Source organism: Morus notabilis, unplaced genomic scaffold, assembly GCF_000414095.1.
Source record: "Morus notabilis unplaced genomic scaffold, ASM41409v2 Scaffold342, whole genome shotgun sequence".
Classification (NCBI taxonomy): domain Eukaryota; kingdom Viridiplantae; phylum Streptophyta; class Magnoliopsida; order Rosales; family Moraceae; genus Morus; species Morus notabilis.
This window is the reverse complement of record NW_010366042.1, coordinates 31,718-54,521: the sequence shown is the minus strand read 5'-3', so window position 1 is coordinate 54,521 and position 22,804 is coordinate 31,718. Positions and strand designations below refer to the sequence as shown.

The window sequence follows — 22,804 nt, the reverse complement described above, 5'->3', positions numbered from 1 at the left end:
GTGGGGATTCCGGATTCCCGTTGTTCCCCGTTTGGTTCCTTCTTAAATGCCCTTTGAGCTAAGTTTGCCAGTGACATTCAAAGCAAAGAGTGGTTTGAGGAAAAAAAAAAAAAAAAAAGCGCGTTTCAATCCGTGTGCTTAATTAAAATGGGACCCCCACAAAAATACCATTACTTCCACTAATCTCATGTTCAGGAAACGGCTTTGGAATTTTATAATTTTTAACTAATTAATTAGTTTTGTGCTAAACATCTAAAGCTTGACTCCATCAAAAGTATGAATGCTTGAGGCGTATTGTGGAACAAGCATTATTTATTTAAAAAAAAAATGTAAACTTTGTTAAAATTGCTTTTGGCTAATATTTTAGGAATAATTTATTTTTTTATTATTATTATCTTAGAGTTTGTAGTTTAAAGATGCTCAAGATGATGCCTAATTGTTAATTTTAAAATATTAAAAAAACTTTTTTCTTTTTTGGTAAGGACCATAAATAAATTAAGTTCCTTAAAAATAATAATAATAATAATAAAGAAGATGCAAGAGAAGCACAAATATAAAACTTAAATCTCGAAAATGCTAAAATTGTTTCATAAAATAGTGGTTCATCAATATATTTATAACTTATTGATGGATCCGTCTCAAAATAGCATATCAATTCTTAAGTTTTTCAATTATTGAAAATTTTATGCAAACTAACAAGTAAAAGGGGCAAAAAAAACAAAAAGAAAAAAAATTAAATCTAAGAGAATGTAAACCTTTAGAGATTGGTGAACCCAATTTTGACACTTGAATTGTTCTCTTTTCCTAATTTATTTGTATGATAATATCTCAAATTAAAGATGCTTTAATATTCAATATATTGCGTTCCATCTTTTGCATTTTCAATACCTTGATGCATTAAAAAAAAAAATGCTGTCGGTTGTATAATCAACTTGAATAAGCCTTTCTTTTAAAGGTTTCTTCATTTTTGCTTTTTTTTTTTTTTTTTTTTTGGGGGAATGCAAAGTGTTGAGGTGAACCATAAAAATGCCCCCAAAAACCATAAAGGGCCAATTTTAAACCTCTTTTGCTTTGGCTTTAGTGCTTTACCTTTCCTTTGGTACAAAAATATAGACCCAATAAAAAAAATAGAAAACCTCACCCATTTTGTTTTTCTGCCTTGAAGAAATTAACTAATTACGCCTTTCTTTCTTTTTTCCCTTTGAAAAAAGAAGTAATTAATCACGTTTATTTTTTTTTTCCTTTTTTTTTCTTCGAAAGTAAAATTCGTTCCTTCTCTTTTCGTCTCACCACCACACCGAACTGTAGACGTCTGTCGGAAGATTCTCTCCGGTTTCCATCGCTTTCTCCGAGGCTCGAAGCCTCCATTTTCGTTTCTAGGGATTTCTCCATCGATTATCCTTTCAAAATCTCTCTCAGGTACTCATCGTGAATTCTGGAATTTTTTAGATTCGGTTCTTTTGATTGCAATATGTGCTCGCGCTGTTCGTTTACGTTCTAGTTTGAATCCAGAATCGTTGTTTGGATGCTCGGAAAATTGGGGGTGAAGAATAGAGGAAAAATTTTGAATCTTTTGTTTTGTAGTCGCTGTTTATTATGAGAAAAACTGGAAATTTATTCAACTTAATTTAAAAATATTTGTTTTGTATTGTTGTTTGGATCTGATATTGTGTATGATTGAAAAGTCGATTCTTTTTCTGCATTTTCTAAGCTGCCAAAGAGGTTTTCTTTTTGTTTTTTTGGGTCTTAAATCCTTATTTAACGAAGTTTAATTGCTTAGCTCTACTTTTCTTTTGCTCTCGAAGTCAATATAGGTTTTCTTGGCAGAAATTGATCAATTTAGGGTTTGCAAGGACTTCAATTTTTTTTTATTTTTTTTTATTTTTTATTATCATTTAAAGAACAAGTGAAAATCTTTTATTGAAATTTCTGGTTATTTGAATAAAAACTGGATCGCGGCAATGCAATTGGGATTATGGCACATCCTTGTGTAGGTTCAAGTTTTTGGGACATATAATTTGGGTTTAGTTTGTGATGTTTGACTCCTTGTAGCTTGATTTTCTTGTTTAAGAGTTGTTTTATTTCCTCTTTTGTTTTCTTTTCCCCTCTTTTGTGATGCTAATGGACCTTGCACCATTGTGAATATCAAGTTAAACATCATTTGAACGTTCTGAATCCAGGAACATGAGCATATACAGTTGATGTTGCGCATTTAACATGCTGATGGAGTCGGGAGTCATCTTGCAATCTGAGGCAAACCTCCATTCGGAGAATATTGCGATCCATGAGAGAGATCATGGGGTAGCCTCATTGGCACCAATTAACATTGTTCCTCAGCAGCCAGGTATTTTGTTCGATTAGCGCTAATATCAACTACATATTAATTGCTGTTTTGATGATATGGTTGCGCCCTCTAAGAGCATCTTTCTCTTAATTTATTTCGATATACAAATTGCCAAATGCAGTTAAAAAGCCAACACGTCAGTGGGCTGCTTGGACCCGTCAAGAGGAGGAAAATTTCTTTACTGGGCTACGACAAGTTGGCAAGGCATGTCATATCTATTTTCTTATTAGTTTCGGTATTAGAATGTTAACCTTATGGTGGTTTCTAATGACATTATTCATTGGTTTCAGAATTTTGAAAAGATCACTTGTCGTGTGCAAAGTAAAAATAAGGATCAGGTACTTATTATGATAGTATGTTTTGGGTTTTTTGCATGCTGATCTTGACAATTTCCTCCTGCAATATATTTTCTTTGATTTTATAATCCTCTTTTCTATGAATTTTTATGCTTTTCAGGTCAGACACTATTACTATCGTCTTGTAAGGCGTATGAACAAGCTTCTTGGTCCAGGATTGTATCTTGATGCTAAAAATTCTAAAGATACTAATGCTGCCATGCTTCGTTGGTAAGCTACATTGTTCATTTTTTCAATTTGACTATAGTTTGTAAAGGCTTTATAAGTTGGGGAGCCAATGAAGTTGGGTCCTGGTATTTGACTCTCACTGGTGAGGGCATACTTTCCCAAATCCCAATCTTTTATAGTCTTGTAGAGTAAATGGATTAGCATAGCATCATGGTATACAAATACAATAGGTAATCTATAGTGAAGCTAATGATTTGAGGATCATAAAAATGTTATATTTGCTAAAGTTCTCATCTGGAAGCTGAGAAGTGAGAACCATTTGTTACAGGTGGTCTTTATTAGAAAAGTATAGCTGCAAAGCATCAAAACTTCACTTGAAGCCTCGAAGATTTAAGATATTTGTAGAAGCCTTGGTAAGCATTTTTTTGCCCGTTTATTTTTTATTCTTCTTTATATTTTCTGTTTTTTTTTTTTTTCTTAACTGACTGTAATATCCTTCGCAATGAAGGAGCACCAACTCCTAAAAGATCGTAAGAAAAGTGTTAGGAAGCGGCCTCCTCAAGGGGAATACAGCTCTCCTGTTTCAAGCTCAGTTTCAAATCAGAGTAGAGTGCCTGGACAGGATAATCGTACTGTTAAACTAGTTCTTGTTGATAGTCAAAACATTCAGAAAGTAGGATCTGGAAAAGCATCATCAAAGCGCAATGTAAATGTAAGCACTAACCGTGGTAACAGTAAAGGTGACTCAACTACCATGAAGCCTGCAAGGCAAAGGAGGAAACCAGGTTATCTATGTGTGTATTTTCGCTTCAGATATTTATTCCTTTTTCCTTTTAGCTGTTAAGAAAAAGAGTTGCTAGATTTTCTTCATTCTTTGACTCTTTCTTCTTTTGTGTTATTTCTAGGTATTTTAGTGTACCTTCTTTTGGTTAAACGAACTGATATAAGAATGAGAATAAATTTATGGATTCAACCTTATTTGATTTAAATGTATTTTACCTAAAGCAAAAAGGATAAAATTATTGGTTTTTCGACTTTATAGTGTTAACTCTGGACTGAGCTATAACATGTTTACTCTCAGCTGTTGTATCATCAGCGGCCTATAAAAAATGGGAAAAAGCGGCAATTGCTGGGGTTTCTTTGGTTGCTGATGCTGCTGAACACTTGGAGCGGACAACAATTGATAAAGAGATTGAACAAGACCAAAGTACTTCAGGTAAATCAGTTGCATATTTGTTGATTGTTCTTGTTTGTTATATCTCCTTAAAGATGTTATTCACGGTGGATTTTAGAAATTTCTTTATGTCATGGTTTGTTTGATTTTGATTTCCAGGGCAAACCAAGAGTTCTTACCCTCTTGGACAAGTTCTTCACTCTTTGCCTACTTTTCCTCAAAGTCCTTTTGTTGAGAATAACATACATTCAGCTATGAAACTCAAGCTCCAGCTGTTCCCAATTGATGATGGTACTAGGAGAGCGTTGGAAATGGTGGGCACTCATAAGCATTGTGTTTTTAGCGATTTAACTGAACAACATTCACCGAATGCAACTAATGTTGTGCTTTCCATATGTCCATAGGATAAACACAATCCCCACCTTGAGCTTACTCTTAGTAGTCGGAAAAGAATATCATCAGTTTTGGAACATCTGAATCGCAAATGGGGTAGTTCAAGTATTGCATCTGGAGAGCTAATGCTTTTCCCTTATGGTGCCCAAAGGGACAGCCTGGTGGGTTGTCAGAGATGGACACAGGACTCAGTTGTTAGTGCTGCGGATGTATATGCTATGATTGGAAGCCCTCCTGTTTTTCGTTTAAGGTTCAATACTTTTTTACTTCATAATAGATAAAATGGTTGAATATCAAGTCCATACATATCATAACTGACTGTCAAATATTCTTGAAGGTATTGTTGGTTTCCCACTTCTGAACATGAGACTATCGCATTGCAAGAGAAAGCACCTGCAGCATCTTGCTGCATTCCAAGAGAGCATGATCCGAATATGGAAACGAGGGATGAGGCAATTATGAGTTCAGCATCCATCTCTCAGCCAGCAACCAATTATCAGGCAACGGGTCCCAATAACAATAATCTAGTATCGGTGAACAAAAACCACACTTACACGTTGACCTCAACCAATGTGCCCAATGAAAGGCCTAACGTTGAAGGTCCGGTTGATAACCTGGTGGAGTCCTCTGACCCTACTGTAAATAAATCGTGGCATGGAAAGGGGGCTGGTGAAGAGACTATTACAAGACATTTGGGAGATATGGTAGTTATCTTTCTCTGTTCGTTTTTTAAGAGTAATAATAATAAATATGCCAGGTTATAGTATCAACTTGTGCACCATTGAGGGCATTGAACTTCTTCTCATTTTAATTTTCCTTGTTCAAATGAACATCATGCATGTTTTTAGTTGACAAATTAAGAGAGAAATTTCCATCACATGAAAATTTTATATTGCAATAACTGAAATTTTCTAATGGTAAGGTCACCAGCGAAAATTTTGTTCTTATGTAGTAGGAATCAAACTATCCGGTGAAATTGATTGCAAATCTGCCTTTGGTCTATATGTCATCAACGTCATTTGTGCTTACCAATATTTCCTGAGCATGCAACTTTTCCTGTAAACTTAGGATGGCATGCGATTGTGCAACGGAAGCGGTCTATCTGCTGGGGAGTGGGCTGACAGCCTCACCAACGTAAGTGTTGGAGATCTGCTTTCAGGAATGTCTCAGGATATAAATGCTAACTGCATGCATCCACCTATTCCTGAAAGCTCTCACTGCCTTCAGCAGGTTCCGTTCAGCTGTGACTCATTTGATGCAGCTATTGCCGCTCATATTTCTCGACAGCAAGACAAGATGGGATGCCAACCTATCTTGGAATCTCAGGCACCTTCCATCTTGGATGCTGAAGAAACATGCGATGGCTTCTTATTTCAAAGGAACCAAGTTCATCGCGAGGAGACTCAATGTTTTTTAGGTGTTGCTTCTGTGAGCACTTACAAACAAACTGCTAGAACAAGCTTGATGGACTCTGGCTATTTGGATGAGGTATCAGTTAGTGGTGATGTTTGATTTAGGCAATCATTTTTGCTGGAAAATAGGCATAGGTGCTTGCAAGTGAAATTGGGTCTCACACACACAATATTTCCTGCAGGAGTTATCAGATGTGGACGGGCCAACTGATAATTCTTCTCAAGGAGATCCTATGGATGAGTGTGAGCCGGTAAAAGATTTCAATGATCTTGCAGATATTTATTGGGTACTTCTTTCAGATTTCTGCTTCCATTATTCTGAATCCTATTAGATATCTATTCAGTTTTTATTGATTCACTTCTGCTAAAAATCACGTCAATCATTATACTGAACTTGGTCATTTTGCCACAATATTATATTTGTTGATTTCGTTTATATTGTGGCAAATGACCTTTTCAGGCAGACGCTTGTTTGGATAGTTCATCTGATTTGTTCCTCTCTGCAGCCTGATTCCCTAGGACCGCTAGATTTGGATATACCATCTTCCAAGTACCACAGTGAAGATATAATTCTGAGCGATAGTCTTGGTGGGTTAAACCGACTGATAGCCAGCAGTCTGGATGCGTTTCAGAATTGCTCGTTTTTTGGGATGGACAAGAAAGAATCAGCATCAACAGTCGAAGCTCGAGAAACTACCTCCTTTTCAAATTTTAAAATTGGCAGTGAACTTTGAGCTTTGTTGAATTGATTACTGGTGGTGACATCTTCTAGATGCGAGCTTTAACGTTGGAGTATAGAGTATACAAATGATCTCCCAGATCAGCTGACTTCAGATGGTTGCATACTAAAGGTGCTTTTGCCAGCCAAAGAGATTCCGGCATTTGCTTGCATTGTTTTTCTGATTGAAATATATCGGAAGAAAATTCTCATAGTTTGCTCCGGCTTTTATTGTTTTGATAGTTCTCTGTAAATTGTGATCACAAAGCTGATGTGAGGAGCTGTGTGCAACCTTAACAGACCAAAAAGGACTTTGTTAAGTGGACATCCCCTGGTCTTCCATGTTGATTTCTTGTACATTCTTGTTGTCCTTAATTAGTTTTTCTTTTTAATTTGTTTGTTTTGTTTTTTTTTTTTAATTCAATTTTCCTCGATCTAATTACTTTGGATGGATTGTCTATGTACATTGGCCACTAATGATGAGTTGAGGACGTGCATTTTCAACGGTCTCTAGAGATCGTACTTGAAAATTGTTTCCAGGTATACATCGCTGAGAATGTGGTATCATTGGGACATTCAATTGCCACAAAGCCGTACATATGGTTTTACAATCGTAAAAAAAAAAAGTAACTGATAATGTCTTTCATGCCTTGTTGCCACAACTGATCTTGCGGTTGTCAATTTTTGCCTTTACATCAGTAATGAACTGAGACAAATTCTTCTCTGATGAACCATCCGTGGCCAAGGCATTCTCTAATGTTGTCCTCAAATTCATCGTCTCCTCCCTCAATTCTTCAGCTGATTTACCACTCATCAATCGGTTGATCTTCTGTGCCACTTCTGATCTCCCCAATGGCTTCCTATCACAAAGATTGATTCCAACCCTCCAATCATCAACCACCAATTTCTTATTAGTAGGCTGATCAGCGTACAGAGGATAACAAAGTAATGGCACCCCACACCATACACTTTCTAATATCGAATTCCATCCACAATGTGTCAAGAAGCCTCCAATTGCTGGATTTGAAATCACCTCAACTTGACTGCACCATGGAACTATCAAGCCCCTATCTTTGATCTCATCCTCAATTCCGATTGGTAGAATATAAGACTCCTCATAACTTGCGGCATCACGGCGAAGAACCCATATGAAATTCACGCCACTAAGCACAATCCCGTGTGCTATTTCTTCAATGTCACTTGTTTCAGAAACCACGAAGCTACCAAATGAGATGTACAATACCGAACCTCTTGGCTTGGTGTCAAGCCATTGGCTGCAATCAAAACCGGCCTTTAGGCTTGTGGGAACAATGCTCTCGGTAAACTCAGATGGAAAAACGGGACCAATTGCATACATTGGCTGCTTCTCTTGTATGGCCAAAATGGTGTCTGATTCAAGCTCTTGGACAGTGTTGCAAAGAATGAAATCTGCGTTTTTGGCGTCTTCAAATGACTTGTAGATGCTCCGGTGTTGTATTGTGTTTGTATTGGTTGATTGAAGGAATGATGTCAAGTCCTTTGGTTCTATAGCCTTGACACCCGGTATGTAGTCGATTGTGTCCTCACGATTATCTAATCCAGACAATCAAATAAGAGAAAGCTCATTGATTCCGTGATCAAATCTTAAAAATAAATAAATATCAACTAACCCGACATATGACTTGTCACTTATCAATTAATGAGTAAGCACTAGAAGGGTGCTTTTTTGAAACTTGGCTATTTAAAATCTCTATACAAAAGCATAAAAGAGGATTAGTTTTCGATAAGAAAAAGGTTTGTACCGTTAGAAGCAAAGTGGCCATTTTTAACGAGAAGGTCCCAGTGATAGTTGAGAGTGAAGACCAAAGCTGGTTCAGTCCAGAAAGAAACATTGATAAGCTTATACTTTTTGGCTATCCAGGAAGTCCATGAAAAGAAAGTGTCAGCAATCAAGCAAGAAACCGAGGGATCTTCTCTAACTAAGTTTCCAACAAGTTCATCCACATGAGCCGGGAACACATGCAGACCGCCCTCGCAGAACTGGTCGATGTTGAGCAATCTGTTGAAACTCAACGGAAAACCGTCGCTCACCGTCTTGTAGCGTATGTCAAGGCCCGACTTTCGAGCTCCGGCGAATATGTCATGATCGTTTTCCTCTAGTTCTGTGGTGTTTGAGTCTTTTGATTTCGTTATTTGGTGGTGAATTATTTCAGTGTTGACAAAGGTGAGGGTGAAGCCTTCTGAGGCAAGTTTAATGGCTAGATTTACAAATGGAGTGATATGGCCTTGGAAATAAAAGGGAATCATAATTGCATGAGGCTTTGTAGTACTAGTGTTCTCCATGGAGGCTTTTGGAGGAAAAGATATGGTGAGATGATTGAGGAAATAATCTGAAATGAAATTTTGAAGTGGGAGAAAAGTGGAGATGAATTTTGGGCCTCTGGTTTTTGTTTTGGCTAAGGATTTGAAGTTGTTCTATATGTGAGACAAGAAACAAAGGATTCCAAATACTTTATGATTAACAGCCAAAATTGTTCTTCTCTCTGTCGCTGTCTGTAATAACTGTCTTTTTTTTTTTTTTTTTATGGTTATTAACAGCATAATAATGTGGTCATTCCAAATTATTTTTACAAGTTACATTAAAGGGAATCAAAGGGAAAAGTACTACAGCTTAAAATATAAGTTGCTGTTATTTTTATGCTCTAGATAATCTGATTAGTTCGAGAAACGTTTTCTTTCTTTTTCTTTTTCTTTTTTTTTTTTTTTGGTTATATTCCCTTGATTTCAAAATACCCCCATAAAACTTGCAATTGAACCCACAATTTTAACTAAAAAAAAAACTTTCGCAATTTTTGTAACAAGGGGAAAGGAAAATAAAAATCTCAAAAAGGGTCAAAATCATCAAAAGGGAACAAATCAAGGTGCTTCAATTATTGTTTAGTTTGGAATTTACTGGCTTGATGAGAGAGTTTACTGGGTTGACGAGAATATTCATAAAGAAGCAAGAGAAAAGTGGTGGAAAAGCATAACACGACAAAGAATGGAGAAAGGATGTGATGACATATCACAATATACTCAAATTAAAAATTAAAAAGAAAAAGACGTTGCACAAAATGAAACTGACACCTCAATAGATTAGCTGGAAAGTCATTTCCAATTTGGCTGGTTATAATAGTATCATGTAATGTCAAACAACGTGGAATGAGTACTTAACATTTTATTAAGAGAAAATTGCATAATGTACTTTAAACTTTTAATTTTAGTATATTGCACCTTAAATTTTAAAATCAGTTACAATTGAAGTTCAATAACTGATGACGTTATCAAATTGATAAGTTGAGACACGAGATTTACACTTTGACATAGTTTAAAAAATAACGATTTTTATCTTTTATGTGTCAATCTCGTCTTTTAAATCGTCAATTTGAATTTAACTATTGGATCTTAATTGCAATTGATATTAAAGTTTAAGTGCAATATGCCAAAATTCAAAATTTATGGCGCATTATGCAAAACCAAATAGTTTAGAGTGCAACATTGCAATTTACTGTTTTATTAATTTTTAGTCCAGTAACAACCATTAACCGTTAAAGAGTTACAATTTGAAGTTAAGATTCCGGCGTTGGATTAATCCAGCAGTAAATCTCCAACAATCCCGCAGTAATAGTTAATTCGGACAAGATAATTAACAGCGCAACCCTTGAAAGGAGATAACCAATCAACTGTCTAGCAAATGTAAAATTTCTTTTTTAGGATAAAAATACTCTCAGTTAAAAATACTCCATCAGTTAAATTTTTATGAACTGAATTTGCAATTTTTTTGTTTCAAAAATAAAAGGAACTTTTTTTTTTTTTTTTGTCGAATATGATTCAGCTATCATCTAATGCTCCAAGTTTGCATGATAAAATTATGATTTTTTTTTTTTTGTACCTACCACATAATTTTTGAAAAAGAAGAAAATCCTTAACAAAATCAACGACAGAGATATAAAATATTTTGGTATAGATATTAAAGGCAGACAGAATCAGATTTAGTTTATCATTCAATCGCAATACTTTAGTATCAGTCACACACTAGAAAGTTACAGAGATTAGAAAATCCAACCCACAAAACCAAAGTTTTGCTCAGAATTTATTGTTTGAAGTAAATGGACCAGAAATTCAATGAATTGATTGTAGCTATCTATCTATTATTACTATTTTCCAAAAAAAGTTCACTAATTTTATCCTTCACATCATCAATGAACTGACACAAATTCTTCTCTGATGAACCAGCTATGGCTAAGGCCTTCTCTGATGTTGACCTCACCTTCATTGTCTCCTTCCTCAATTCTTCAGCTGATTTTCCGCTCATCAAACGGTTGATCTTCTGCGCCACTTCCGACCTCGTCAACGGCTCCCTAATGCAAAGGTTGATTCCAACCCTCAGATCATCAACCACCAGCTTCCTATTAGTAGGCTGATCGGTGAACAGAGGGAAACATAGCAACGGTACCCCACACCGTAGACTTTCCATGACTGAATTCCATCCGCAATGTGTCAAAAAGCCTCCGATTGCCGGATTTGAAATCACCTCAACTTGATTACACCACTGAACTATCAAGCCCTTATCTTTGATCTTATCCTCAATTTCAAGTGGTAGAACATAAGGCTCCTCATAACTCACAGCATCAGGGCGAAGAACCCAAATGAAATTCACTCCACTAAGCGCAAGCCCATGTGCTATTTCTTCAATGTCACTCTTTTTAGAAGGAAGAGCGCTCCCAAACGAAACGTACAAAACTGAACCTTGAGGCTTGCTGTTTAGCCATTGGCTACAGTCGAACTCGGCCTTTAGGCTTGTCGGAACAATGCTCTTAGTAAACTCGGATGGTAAAACAGGACCAATTGCATATATTGGCTGCTTATCTTGTATGGCCGAAATGGTGTCGGATTCAAGCTCCTGGACCGTGTTGCAAAGAATGAAATCCGCGGCCTTAACATCTTCGAAGGACTTATATATGATCCGGTGTCGAAGTGTGTTTGTATCAGTTGATTGAAAGAATGATGGTAAGTCCTTTGGTTCTATAGCCTTGACACCAGGTATGTATTCAATGGTGTCCTCGCGATTATCTAATCCATTCAATCAAAAATGAGAAGCTCATTGATTCTCTAACAAAATATATAAATAAATGCTAACTAACGCGATGTGTGACTTGTCTGTTAACAATTATGAGTGAAATACAAGCAGAATCTTCTCTAAACAGAGATAATAACCTTCACCAATTGAAAAGCAACAAGTCAATTGGTATTAGATTGGAATTTTTAACAAGATTAGTATTGTTGTACTGCGTATGTCAAACTAAAAAAATTAATTCATCAATAAAACGCATATATAGAATTTTATGGTAAAAAGACATTCATCTTTGATATTTCACACGGAGGGAAAAAAAAAAAAAAAAAGGAAAGAAAACAGGGGGGGTTTGTTGCCTTTCAAATACCGAGCATTATTCTTTAAAAAAAAAAAAAAATTACAAAAATTACAAAAATTTTCTAATATACTAGAATTGAGTACTAAACGTGCACTTTTCTCAAACTAACACAAAATCTTATAAAGAAAATAGATTAGTTTTGGAAAAGAAAACCTATATACATACCATTAGAAGCAAAGTGGCCATTTTGAATTAGAAGGTCCACGTGATAGTAGAGAGTGAAGACCAAAGCTGGTTCAGTCCAGAAAGAAACATTGATAAGCTTATACTTTTTGGCTATCCATGAAGTCCATGTAAAGAAAGTGTCAGCAATCAAGCAAGAAACCGAGGGATCTTCTCTAACTAAGTTTCCAACAAGTTCATCCACATGAGCCGGGAACACATGCAGACTGCCCTCACCGAACTGCTTGGCGTTGAGAAATCTATCGAAACTCAACGGAAAACCGTCGCTCACCGTCTTGTAGCGTATGTCTAGCCCTGATTTTCGAGCTCCGGCGAAGATGTCACGATCCTTTTCTTCTAATTCTGTGGTGTTGAAGCTTTTTGATTTGGTTATTTGGTGGTGGACTATTTCAGTGTTGACAAAGGTGATGATGAAGCCTTTTGAGGCAAGTTTAATGGCTAGATTTACAGAAGGGGTGACATGGCCTTGGTAGTGTAGGGGAATCATAATTGCATGAGGCTTTTTTGTATAAGTGTTCTCCATGGGGCTTTTGGAGGGGAAAAAAAATGGTGAAATGGTTTGAGAAACTAATTAAGCTGAAACAATGAATGTTTTTGTGGTACAAAAACTTGATATATATAAATTTTGGGCCTCTTGTTTTTGGTTGACGATTGGATACGTACTTGACCATCTTTATATGAGTGAAACTAGAATTTTATTGACTAAAGTTTCGTATGTAATGGACCAAAATACTTACTGTTCTATCTATTCTTGATAGGTTAACGAGACTTATTAATCACTTATTTTATAAACGTGTTAGCAGATAATCACCGGATCGACATGTACGTTTACGACCTGTTTAATAAACGGATTAGTCGTATTGTGTCGTGTCAACTCGCCAATGTACAGGTCATATTTAGGTTTTGTATTTTAACACGATTAATAAACGGGTCGTGTTCGGGTCAAATCTATTCGTGTCAACTGAGAGATTCAACACAACACGAACACGATCCGCCAACACGAATTGACAGCCCTACTTAGACCATCTTTATATGAGTGAGACTAGAATTTTATTGACTGAAGTTACGTATGTAATGGACCAAAATACTTACTGTTTCTATCTATTCTTGATATGATATTTGGCAGCTCACCAATTTTGACCTTTCCTTCTCACATGAACCATCTTTTGGCCAAGGCAACATAACTTTTACTGAATCGTGATGTTGCAGAAGGTTAGAACAAGTAAACTAATAAAACTTAAGGTATATATATTTATTAACATGTTAATTCACACAAAACGCTAGGAAAACAACTTTATAATTTATTGATTCCCACCGAATACTGAAAATTAGAAGAGAAAATTGACAGTCATAACTCAATTTCGTCCAAAAAAATGTCTAGTTTATAATGGAGCTTTGTGGCACTTTTTTATTATTTTTTATTTTTACTTTCTTTCTTTTTACTTTTGTTTTGACATTTTCACCTTATTTTTTCTTTTTCTTTATTTTTTTCTTTTCTATTTATCTACTCTAGTCTCTTACCCTCTTTTCATCATCCATTCCACACCGTTTTAGTGCTTGTATTTTTTTTTTTCATTTCTTTCTTTTTACTATTCCTTTTGACATTTTTACGCATTTCTTTTTTTTTTCCCCTCTTTTCATCATCCATTCCACACCGTTTTAGTGCTTGTATTTTTTTTCTCATTTCTTTCTTTTTACTATTCCTTTTGACATTTTTACGCATTTCTTTTTTTTTTCTTTTTTTTTTTTTCTCATTCTCTTTTATCTATCACAGTCTCTTACCTTTAAAACCAGATCTTTCTTTCTTTTTAACTCTGTCATTTTTGTGCTTTACCTTTTTTTTTCCCTTTTGTGTTTAACTCTTATGTGTGAAAGAATAAAATTTATATAACCGACCCTAATTAAGTTGGAATTAAAGTTTTATTGTTGTTGTTATGTTTAACTCTTATTTGTCTATCATTATCTCTCATAAATGATGCTTTACTTTTTTTTTTCCTTTCTTCTTTTCAGTGCTTTCTGTGTTTCTCCTTTTATCTCTTTTCCGTTGCTTTTCTCTTTTTTTTTTCTTTAATGATTTAATTTCATTCAAGCTTTTTTTTTTTTTTTTTTTCTAATGTGTTTCAAATATTATTTGACAAAGGCACAGCATGATTAGTATTTTTTTTTTTTGTTCTAAATTTTCCAAACAAAAGAAAAAACTTTATTATTTTGTAACGTATCAACACCCATGGAGTCCACCTATATTGTCCCCTCTAAGAACCTAGCGGCCCTTAGGGATTTCTTTGCGTCCCCCAACACTTGAATCCAAGACCTCCCTCTTTATAAGATTCTTAAGTCAAGTATTGGTACCAATTGACCTTTTTTTTGTAATGCCTCAACCTCCCATGGGTACACCTTGTAGGACCCCGACATAGTTGGGTTTTATACTTGTTATAATAGGAAGGTATTGAGTTCAAGTGTTGGGTAACGCGAAAAAATCCCTGAAGGCCGCTAGGTGTCCAGAGGAGATAGTACGTATGGATAACGAGTATATGACCCAGCTATGTCGGGGTTCCCGCAAGAGAGACCCCATGGTGGGTTGAAGCGTTGCATATTTAATCGAAACAACACTAGAATCAGTCACATGCTAGAAACTAAAAATCATACAAAAGTTCAAATTCAACTTGAGTTGTTCTTTTAACAACTCAAATTCTTTTGTTATAGTATTTTTTCTCACAAAAATTCAAATTTAACTTTTTTTACTATAATATTTTTTTCTCACATAAACAACTCAAGTTCACAACTTGAGTTGTGAAACAAACATATCTTAAATAACGTACAAAGCTTAGAAAATTCAGCCCATGGTTTTGGGAAATAACCTACAATAATAGAAGTTGACAAAAGTTTTGCTCAGATTTTGTTGTCTGAAGAAATTAATCCTTTACCTAAACACTTCCATATTCAATGAATTAATTTTATGAATCTATATCTATCCGTTATTGCTATTGTCAAATAATCCGCTCACCAATTTTGACCTTCACATCAACAATAAACTGGTGCAAATTCTTCTCACATGAACCATCTTTGGCCATGGCATTCCCTACTGTTTGCCTCACCTTAATTACCTGTTCCAGCAATTCATGACCGTCCGATTTCCCACTCATCAAACATTTGATCTTATCTGCTGCTTCCAACCTTGTCAATGGCTTCCTATCACATAGGTTGAGTCCAATCCTCCAATCATCAACCACTAACTTTCTATTGGTGATCTGATCTCCTTTTAGAGGAAAACACAGAAGCGGAACACCGGAGCACTGTAGACTTTCGAGTATCGAATTCCATCCACAATGTGTGAGGAACCCTCCTATTGAAGGATGTGAGAGCACCTCAACTTGGTTACACCATGGAACTATCAAGCCCTTATCTTTGATCATATCTTCAAATCCAAATGGTAAAACACAAGATTCTTCACAACTCACAGCATCATGGTGAAGAACCCATACGAAGTTCATTCCACTAAACAAAACCCCATGTGCTATTTCTTCAATGTCACATTTTTTAGGTGAAATGAAGCTACCAAATGAGATGTACAAACCCGAACCTCGCGGCTTGGTGTTTAGCCATTGGCTGCAGTCAAACTTGGCCCTTAGGCTCGTCGGAACGGTGCTGCTCTTGGCGAACCCGAATGGAGAAAGTACTTGCGGACTGATTGCGAATATCGGTTTTTTCTCTTGTAAGGCAAAGATGGTGTCTGATTCAAGCTCTTGAATCGTGTTGCAAAGAATGAAATCTGCACTTTTTACTTCCTTAAATACCTTATCGAAGAACTCATGAGGCCCTTTATCGGTTTCTTGAAGGTATGATGACAAGTCCTTTGGTTCTATAGCCTTCACACCCGGTATGTAATCGATGGCAGTGTCCTTAAGATTATCTAAAATGAATAATAAAAAACTCTTAAAAAGAGTGTGAAAATGAAATATATATATATATATATATATGCAAAACTGAAAGAATCTAATATAAATTTTAGTGCAACTATGCGAGAAACTATTTACGGATAGGACTTACATTGCGGAGGAAAATGACCATCAGTAATAAGGAAGTCCATGTGGTAGTAGATATTGAAGACTAAAGCCGGTTGAGTCCAAAAAGAAATATTGACAAGCTTATACTTCTGGGAAATCAGTGGTGCCCATGTGTAGAAAGTATCCGCAATCAAGCAAGAGACTGATGGATCAGATTTTACTAAGTTTCCAACAAGTTCATCAACATGGGCAGGGAAGCCTAGAAAGTTTTTTTTCTACAATCTGTCCATGATTAAGCATTCTGTTGAAGTCCAATGGAAAACCGTCGGTCATCGTCTTGTAGCGGATGTCGAGGCCTAAATCGCGGGCTTTGTCGAAGATATCGTCGTCTCCTGATCCGCCGTCGACGGTGCTATAATCGGGTTGTGAGCTGGTTATAATTTGGTGGTGGATAAATTCAGTGTTTACAAAGGTTATAGTGAAGCCCTTTGAGGCCAGTTTCATGGCTAGTTGGATAGATGGAGTGACGTAGCCTTGGTATGGAAGGGGAAACATTATAGCGTGGGGCTTTGAATTGTTGTTCTCCATGGCCAAAAGAGTAAGCTGATTTTTTTTTTTTCTTTTTCTTCAGAAGCACAGGTTTTTATATCTTAGCTGGCACATGTACATATATATAATGTTCTTACACTAGGACAAAAATGGGTTTTTACATGGCGGTAAATTAATAAATTCACACTGTAAATTTAGTTCAAACACTCTACCCTCAAGTTCAAAAAAAGAGGTTTTTCATGATAATTAAGAACCATCATTAAAAGGTTTCATAACTGTAAAATCTCTATTAATCAAGAAAAATCAAGAAATTTCCGCCGGTATCAGCCACCGTGAAATATATGTGTGCGATGTAACGCGAATGTCACTCAAGAGACATTTTTAACGATAGTTCCTGTGAAAACTACTGTTAAAAAGCTAGACATAAGACGATGGTTTCGTATACGAAGGTATTGCTTTTATAACTTTTGAACTTTCTCTCGTTGTTTTGTTTTGTTTTGTTTTTGTTTTTTTTAGCTTTTGCCAAAGACTTTTCTCTCGTTAAGAAGTGAATTATTGATCTCTGATATACTATAGCTATATATAGCTACTTGTGTCTTGAACGGATGACCTTTTGATTGCTTATAGTTATTACCTTATCTTCAACCTGTTCTCACATGACTCTATTTATTTATTTATTTTAAGAGCATCTATGCGTTTTTATTGCTTTTAATGTTTTCACGATCAAAAGTGGGTATATACTGTATAGGATATGTGCAGCTATTCCGTTCCAATTTTATGTTGGAGAAATAAAATTGATTATTTTGAAGTTCTAAATTTAATTCTCATCCTATTCTTTTAACCTGAATAAAAATTCTTGATACGGAATTTAATGGGCCAATGCATTTGTTGGTTGATTTTATCTTGTAAGACAAAAATGTTATCGGATTCAAGCTCCTCAACTGTGTTGCATAGAATGAAATCCACTTTCCATTCCAAATTTAGCTTCATTTTTTGTGATTTTAAAGAATTGCATGATCTCATGGTTTTATAAACATGAAATAAGTTACCATCATTGCAGGATGTTCAATGTGGTATTTTGATACGTTCTGTCTTGGATTCGGCATCAAGTATCTAATTTGAACCTTTAGTTTGATCTTCACACCCTTTTTAGTGAATCAAAAGTTTCCAAAAAGGTCCTGAAATTACATTTAATGACAACAAATAAATATTTGAACTTCTTTGAAGTTTCAACACTAAAATAATGAATAAGTTATAACTTGCTCTAGTAAAAATTTGTAGTCATCAAAGCAACCGTTACAACAGTTGAAGAACTTGGCAAAAAAGCTTTAAGAGATAGAGAAGAGAAAAAAAGAAGGGAAAAAAAAAAAGAGAAAAGAGCTTTAAGAGGATTTGTCAAATTTGTCCATTATTTTTTTAAACACATGCCCTCATAAACTCAATCCTATGCTACCCTGTTCCATCTCATTTGACCTATTGATCATCGGCAATTCGTCCTATTGATCATCGGCAATTCGTCCATTAATTTTGGCCTTCACGTCAATAATAAAATTGGATAAACTTTTCTCTGATGAACCATTTATCGGCAAGGCATTCAATACCATCTGCCTCACCTTAATTACCTCTTTCTTCAACTTGTTAGCTGATTTTCCAAGCATCAAACGGTTGATTTTTGCTGCTACTTCCACCCTAGTCAACGGCTTACTATCACATAGGTTTATTCCAATCCCCCAATCATCGACCACTATCTTCCTATTGGTGAACTGATCTCCCCTTAGCGGAAAACACAAAAGAGGAACACCGGAACATTGTAGACTTTCGATTATCGAATTCCATCCACAATGTGTTAAGAACCCTCCTATTGAAGGATGTGACATAATCTCAATCTGATTGGTCCACGTCACGACCAAACCCTTACCTTTGATCTCATCTTGAATCCCAATTGGCAAAAAATAAGGCTCTTCAAAACTCACACAATCATGACGAAGAACCCATATGAAGTTCACCCCACTTTTCACAAGCCCATGTGCTATTTCTTCAATGTCACTCTTTTGAGAAGGAATGGAGCTACCAAACGAGATGTACAAAACTGAACCTTGAGGCTTTGTGTTGAGCCATTGGCTGCAGTCAAACTCAGTCCTCATGCTTGTGGGAACAATATTTCTCTTAGTGAACCCATTTGGAAAATTAAGTAGGGGACCAATTGCATATATGGATTTTTTCTCTTGAAGGACAAAAATGGAATGTGATTCAAGCTCTTGGACTGTGTTGCAAAGTATGAAATCTGCTTTTTTGACTTCCTTAAATGCCTTATCTAAGAATTGTTGCCCCTCCGTATTAGTTTGTTGAAGATATGATGGCAAGTCCTTTTGCTCTATAACCCTCACACCTGGTATGTATTCAATTGTGTCCTTTTGCTCATCTAGATAATATTTAGAAATAATCAGAGTCCCATACTAATTATCTACGAATATGTTATTTACAAAAAGCAAATTAACTCCAATTAATATTAATTACAATAATTTTCTAGCACTCGTGCCCTTAATTGTCTAATAATTTGGCACGTTTAGTTTGTGAGAAATTATTTTCTTCTTAATTTAATCCTCGAGTTAGTCGTGAAATTTTCTAAGATTTAATTCCCATTACGGTCAGAGTTAATTGCTACTCATTTAAAAATTTAGAAACTAAATTGCCAATAAAAAAAAAAGGTTAAGAAAAGATGCCAAACTACGAAATTTTCATGTTGCACTAGTTCTAGAAACCCAAAAATATGAAATGTTTCAAAAATATTCCTCATTTTTAAGAATATTATATATGTATATTACACTACAAAAAGAATTTATACAAGTATTGTGTATGAAAATTATTTGGGGACATGGCATACCTTGTGGAGGAAAATGACTATTAGTAATGAGGAGTTCCATGTGGTAGTATATGTTGAACACCAAAGCCGGTTGGGTCCAAAAAGAAATGTTGACAAGCTTATACTTGTGGGCTATATGTGATGCCCATGTGTAGAAAGTATCCGCAATTAAGCAAGAAATTGATGGATCAGAATTAACTAAATTTCCAACAAGCTCATCCACATGGACAGGGAGGCTTAGAAAGTTTAGCGCAACGAATTGCGGATTTAAAATTCTGTTGAAATCCAATGGAAAACCGTCGGTCATCGTCTTGTAGCGTATGTCAAGGCCCGACTCACGGGCTCCGGTGAAGATGTCGTCTTCGATGGCAGCGGCGGAGGTGCTATTGGGTTGTGATTTGGTTAATTGGTGGTGGATGAATTCTGTGTTGACAAAGGTGATTGCGAAGCCCTTTGATGCTAGTTTCATGGCTAGATGGATAGATGGGGTCACATGGCCTTGGTAAGTGAGGGGAAACATTATAGCATGAGGCTTTGAATGGTTTTTCTCCTTCTCCATGGAAAAAATTGGGACAGCTATCAATGGATATGATATGACATGATATGTTCAATATATATATATATATATATATAATATTGAAGTTTTATTTGGTTAAGGACAAGGGTCAGCAGATTCATGGGTGCCAATTAACTTTTATGCTTATCCTATCTCTTTCTTGCCACTCTAAATTAATATATATTTTGTTCTCATCTGTCTAAATTGTCATCAAGTTTAGGGAGCGTTTGGTACAAGAGTTCTAAATTTGGAACTATAATTTTGGTTTAAATTTTTATTTGTTTACAAAAAGTAAAAAATGGTCTTTAAAAATTAGTGTTTGATTTAAGGGTCCGTTTAATTTGCTGATTCGAGTTTTTAATTCAAGTTGAGATGTGATTTTATGTGAGAGTTTTTTACTGTAATAAAAAAATTAAACGTAACTATTTTTGAGAACTTTTTACTATAACAAAACTTAAATTTTAAACTCAAATCAATAAAATGAACGGCCTTAATGTTTTCGAAGGTATCGGTCAGGTCTAGCTACTACATTCCTGTAGCAGTTGAGCGCATCAATGCTTTCAAAGGAAAGTCAAAGTGTGGATTAGTTTTATATTAGTGGTAGATAGATATCACTGTAAGTTGCTATTAATAAAGGGTCATAATTCTGGAAGTGACAGATTACACAACTCAAACTTGACTCATTAGCTCACACACTTGAGAAAAAATTGATTCGAATTGATGTAAGTTGTTAAATTCTTAATTAAAATAGCTTATACTTATGAAAAACTAATTTTGGAAAATATAATTATAATAAACTTAATTAAGTAAAAGGAAAACATAAGATTAATTAGCTAAAATTCACTTAAGAGAACTAAAATACAAACATGAACTAAGTATACTAACCATTAAGCCATCACTTTAATGATTTGTTTAAATTTGAAAAGTAACACGTGGATCAACCTAAAAGAATAGATATGACTTTGTTCATTTCATCGATTCAAGTTTTCAGTTTTAGGTTTTTACAATTAAAAATTCTTAAAAAATATCACATCTAACTTATTCGGTTACAGCTAAAAACTATCAGCAAATGTCACATCTTAACTCGAATTCACAAAATGAACAAGGCCATAATAAATAGCGCAATATTACTGCAGATATATTTTGCCACCCAACACGTCACATCCGTTCACTAATTTCTGCCTTGACATCAGTAATAAATCGACACAAATTCTTCTCCGATGATCCATTTGTTGCCAAGAAATACTCGAAAGTCTCTCACCTTAATTATCCATTCATCAAATGGTCAATCTTCTCGGCTACCTCCACCTTCGTCAATCATCAACCACTAGCTTCCTATTAGTGAGCTGATCTCCCAATAGAGGAAAACAAAGCAATGGCACACCGTAGCACGAGCATAGACTTTTTGAGTACCGAATTTCATCCACAATGTGTTAAGAGGAGTGTGTGATATAATTTTACGCCTCGCGGATTCGAGTTGAGATGTGACATTTTTTGAGAGTTTTTTATTGTAGTAAAAAAAGTTAGATGTGACATTTTCTGATAGTTTTTTACTGTAAAAATTTAAAACTGAAAACTCAAATCGGTGAAATGAACGAGACTAATCTCATTAGTCCACGTCACAATCAAACTCTTGTCTTCGATCTCCTCTTGAAGCCCAATTGGTTGAGCATAAGGCTCTTGAAAGCCCAAAATATCATGGCCCAAAATAGCCCAATTGGTGTTATTTCTTCAATATCACTCTTTCTAGAAGGAATGAAACTACCAAATGAGATGCACAAAACTGAGCCTTGGGGCTTGGTGTTGAGCCATTGGATGCAGTCAAACTCTGTCCTTAAGCTAGTGGAACATTAATGCCAGATGGGACAATCGGACCAATTGCATATATGGGATGCTTAAGGCCAAAATGGTGTCGGTTTCAAGCTCTTGAATTGTGTTGCAAAGAATGAAATATTTTTTTTTATATATATTTTTTTATTACTTCCCTAAATGCCTTGTATATCACTTTGTGTGTCGTTGTGTTTGTATTAGTTTCTTGAAGAAATGACACCAAGTCCTTTTGGACTCTACAAACTTGACACCCGGAATATAATCCATTGCATCCTCTCGATTATCTAATATAAATATATCGCTTGGACAAATAAATTAAATACCAAAAAAAGGGACATAAAACAAACATATCATATGTGTGCGTGTGTGAGTGTGGTTTTAATGGTTATTCTATATTTTTATATATATAGGTGAATGTCGTTATTTTATCTGCAGGTAATTGACTAAAGAAAGAAAAATTTATGATAACTAGTGAGAGTGAGTTCTTATCACACCACATCATTTCTATATTTAAGAGGTGGTCACCGATAAATAATAACTATTAAAAATTTATTCATATATATACATATATTAGAAAGCTTTATTAAAAATGTATTTTAGATATTAGATATGGTCAATATCAAATCAAAATTATGAATAATTATCCAAAATTGTCAAAATTAAATACATATGTGCCCTATCATAAAAATCTCAACCTGTCTGTATATGTATATTTCTGTGTAAGATGGTAATTTTTATTCTTTTCTTATTTAGTTCTATTTCTCTTTGTGACGACCCTCCTAAGAGGCCGCCACTGTAACTTAA

The 22,804-nt window shown here is 35.2% G+C and overlaps 4 protein-coding genes and 1 pseudogene across 7 annotated transcripts; 1 reads left to right on the top strand and 4 right to left on the bottom strand.

The window, feature by feature from the left end:
* Positions 1-1,239: 1,239 nt before the first annotated feature.
* Positions 1,240-6,892, top strand: LOC21407078 (TSL-kinase interacting protein 1). Of its 4 annotated transcripts, XM_024172940.1 has the most exons (15): positions 1,240-1,419; positions 2,181-2,344; positions 2,466-2,548; positions 2,635-2,682; positions 2,801-2,910; positions 3,197-3,281; positions 3,377-3,662; positions 3,950-4,084; positions 4,202-4,356; positions 4,447-4,685; positions 4,773-5,139; positions 5,504-5,569; positions 5,666-5,923; positions 6,030-6,134; positions 6,354-6,892. In XM_024172940.1, exons 2-15 carry the CDS (start codon positions 2,218-2,220, stop codon positions 6,579-6,581), a joined length of 2,292 nt encoding a protein of 763 aa, XP_024028708.1. In that variant the 5' UTR covers positions 1,240-1,419; positions 2,181-2,217; the 3' UTR covers positions 6,582-6,892. The 4 variants fall into 4 exon arrangements, with proteins under 4 accessions (XP_024028708.1, XP_024028707.1, XP_024028706.1 ...); XM_024172939.1 differs by having other exon boundaries at positions 3,377-3,653; positions 5,504-5,923; XM_024172938.1 differs by having other exon boundaries at positions 5,504-5,923.
* Positions 6,893-6,970: 78 nt separating this feature from the next.
* On the bottom strand, positions 6,971-9,005 carry LOC21407077 (UDP-glycosyltransferase 86A1). The gene is made up of 2 exons (XM_010109180.2): positions 8,347-9,005; positions 6,971-8,137 (listed from the first exon to the last, which is right to left on the bottom strand). The coding sequence occupies exons 1-2, from the start codon at positions 8,885-8,887 to the stop codon at positions 7,209-7,211; spliced, it is 1,470 nt and encodes a 489-aa protein (XP_010107482.1). The 5' UTR covers positions 8,888-9,005; the 3' UTR covers positions 6,971-7,208.
* Positions 9,006-10,564: 1,559 nt separating this feature from the next.
* LOC21407076 (UDP-glycosyltransferase 86A1) lies at positions 10,565-12,776 on the bottom strand. The gene is made up of 2 exons (XM_010109179.2): positions 12,181-12,776; positions 10,565-11,656 (listed from the first exon to the last, which is right to left on the bottom strand). The coding sequence occupies exons 1-2, from the start codon at positions 12,719-12,721 to the stop codon at positions 10,728-10,730; spliced, it is 1,470 nt and encodes a 489-aa protein (XP_010107481.1). The 5' UTR covers positions 12,722-12,776; the 3' UTR covers positions 10,565-10,727.
* Positions 12,777-15,053: 2,277 nt separating this feature from the next.
* Positions 15,054-16,855, bottom strand: LOC21407075 (annotated as a pseudogene).
* A 1,260-nt stretch (positions 16,856-18,115) lies between these two features.
* On the bottom strand, positions 18,116-20,185 carry LOC21407074 (UDP-glycosyltransferase 86A1). Its single transcript, XM_010109177.2, has 2 exons — positions 19,636-20,185; positions 18,116-19,173 (listed from the first exon to the last, which is right to left on the bottom strand). Exons 1-2 carry the CDS (start codon positions 20,171-20,173, stop codon positions 18,248-18,250), a joined length of 1,464 nt encoding a protein of 487 aa, XP_010107479.1. The 5' UTR covers positions 20,174-20,185; the 3' UTR covers positions 18,116-18,247.
* Between the last annotated feature and the right edge of the window lie 2,619 nt (positions 20,186-22,804).

Excerpts from the sequence above, each read along its gene's own strand:
- LOC21407078 (XM_024172938.1), top strand. The coding sequence starts at position 2,218 with ATGCTGATGGAGTCGGGAGTCATCTTGCAATCTGAGGCAAACCTCCAT. Across the intron at positions 3,663-3,949 it reads GAGGAAACCAGGTTATCTAT|CTGTTGTATCATCAGCGGCC; the intron begins GTGTGTATTTTC and ends GTTTACTCTCAG. Across the intron at positions 5,140-5,503 it reads CAAGACATTTGGGAGATATG|GATGGCATGCGATTGTGCAA; the intron begins GTAGTTATCTTT and ends CTGTAAACTTAG.
- LOC21407077 (XM_010109180.2), bottom strand. The coding sequence starts at position 8,887 with ATGGAGAACACTAGTACTACAAAGCCTCATGCAATTATGATTCCCTTT. Across the intron at positions 8,138-8,346 it reads TGGCCACTTTGCTTCTAACG|ATAATCGTGAGGACACAATC; the intron begins GTACAAACCTTT and ends TGTCTGGATTAG.
- LOC21407076 (XM_010109179.2), bottom strand. The coding sequence starts at position 12,721 with ATGGAGAACACTTATACAAAAAAGCCTCATGCAATTATGATTCCCCTA. Across the intron at positions 11,657-12,180 it reads TGGCCACTTTGCTTCTAATG|ATAATCGCGAGGACACCATT; the intron begins GTATGTATATAG and ends TGAATGGATTAG.
- LOC21407074 (XM_010109177.2), bottom strand. The coding sequence starts at position 20,173 with ATGGAGAAGGAGAAAAACCATTCAAAGCCTCATGCTATAATGTTTCCC. Across the intron at positions 19,174-19,635 it reads TAGTCATTTTCCTCCACAAG|ATGAGCAAAAGGACACAATT; the intron begins GTATGCCATGTC and ends AATATTATCTAG.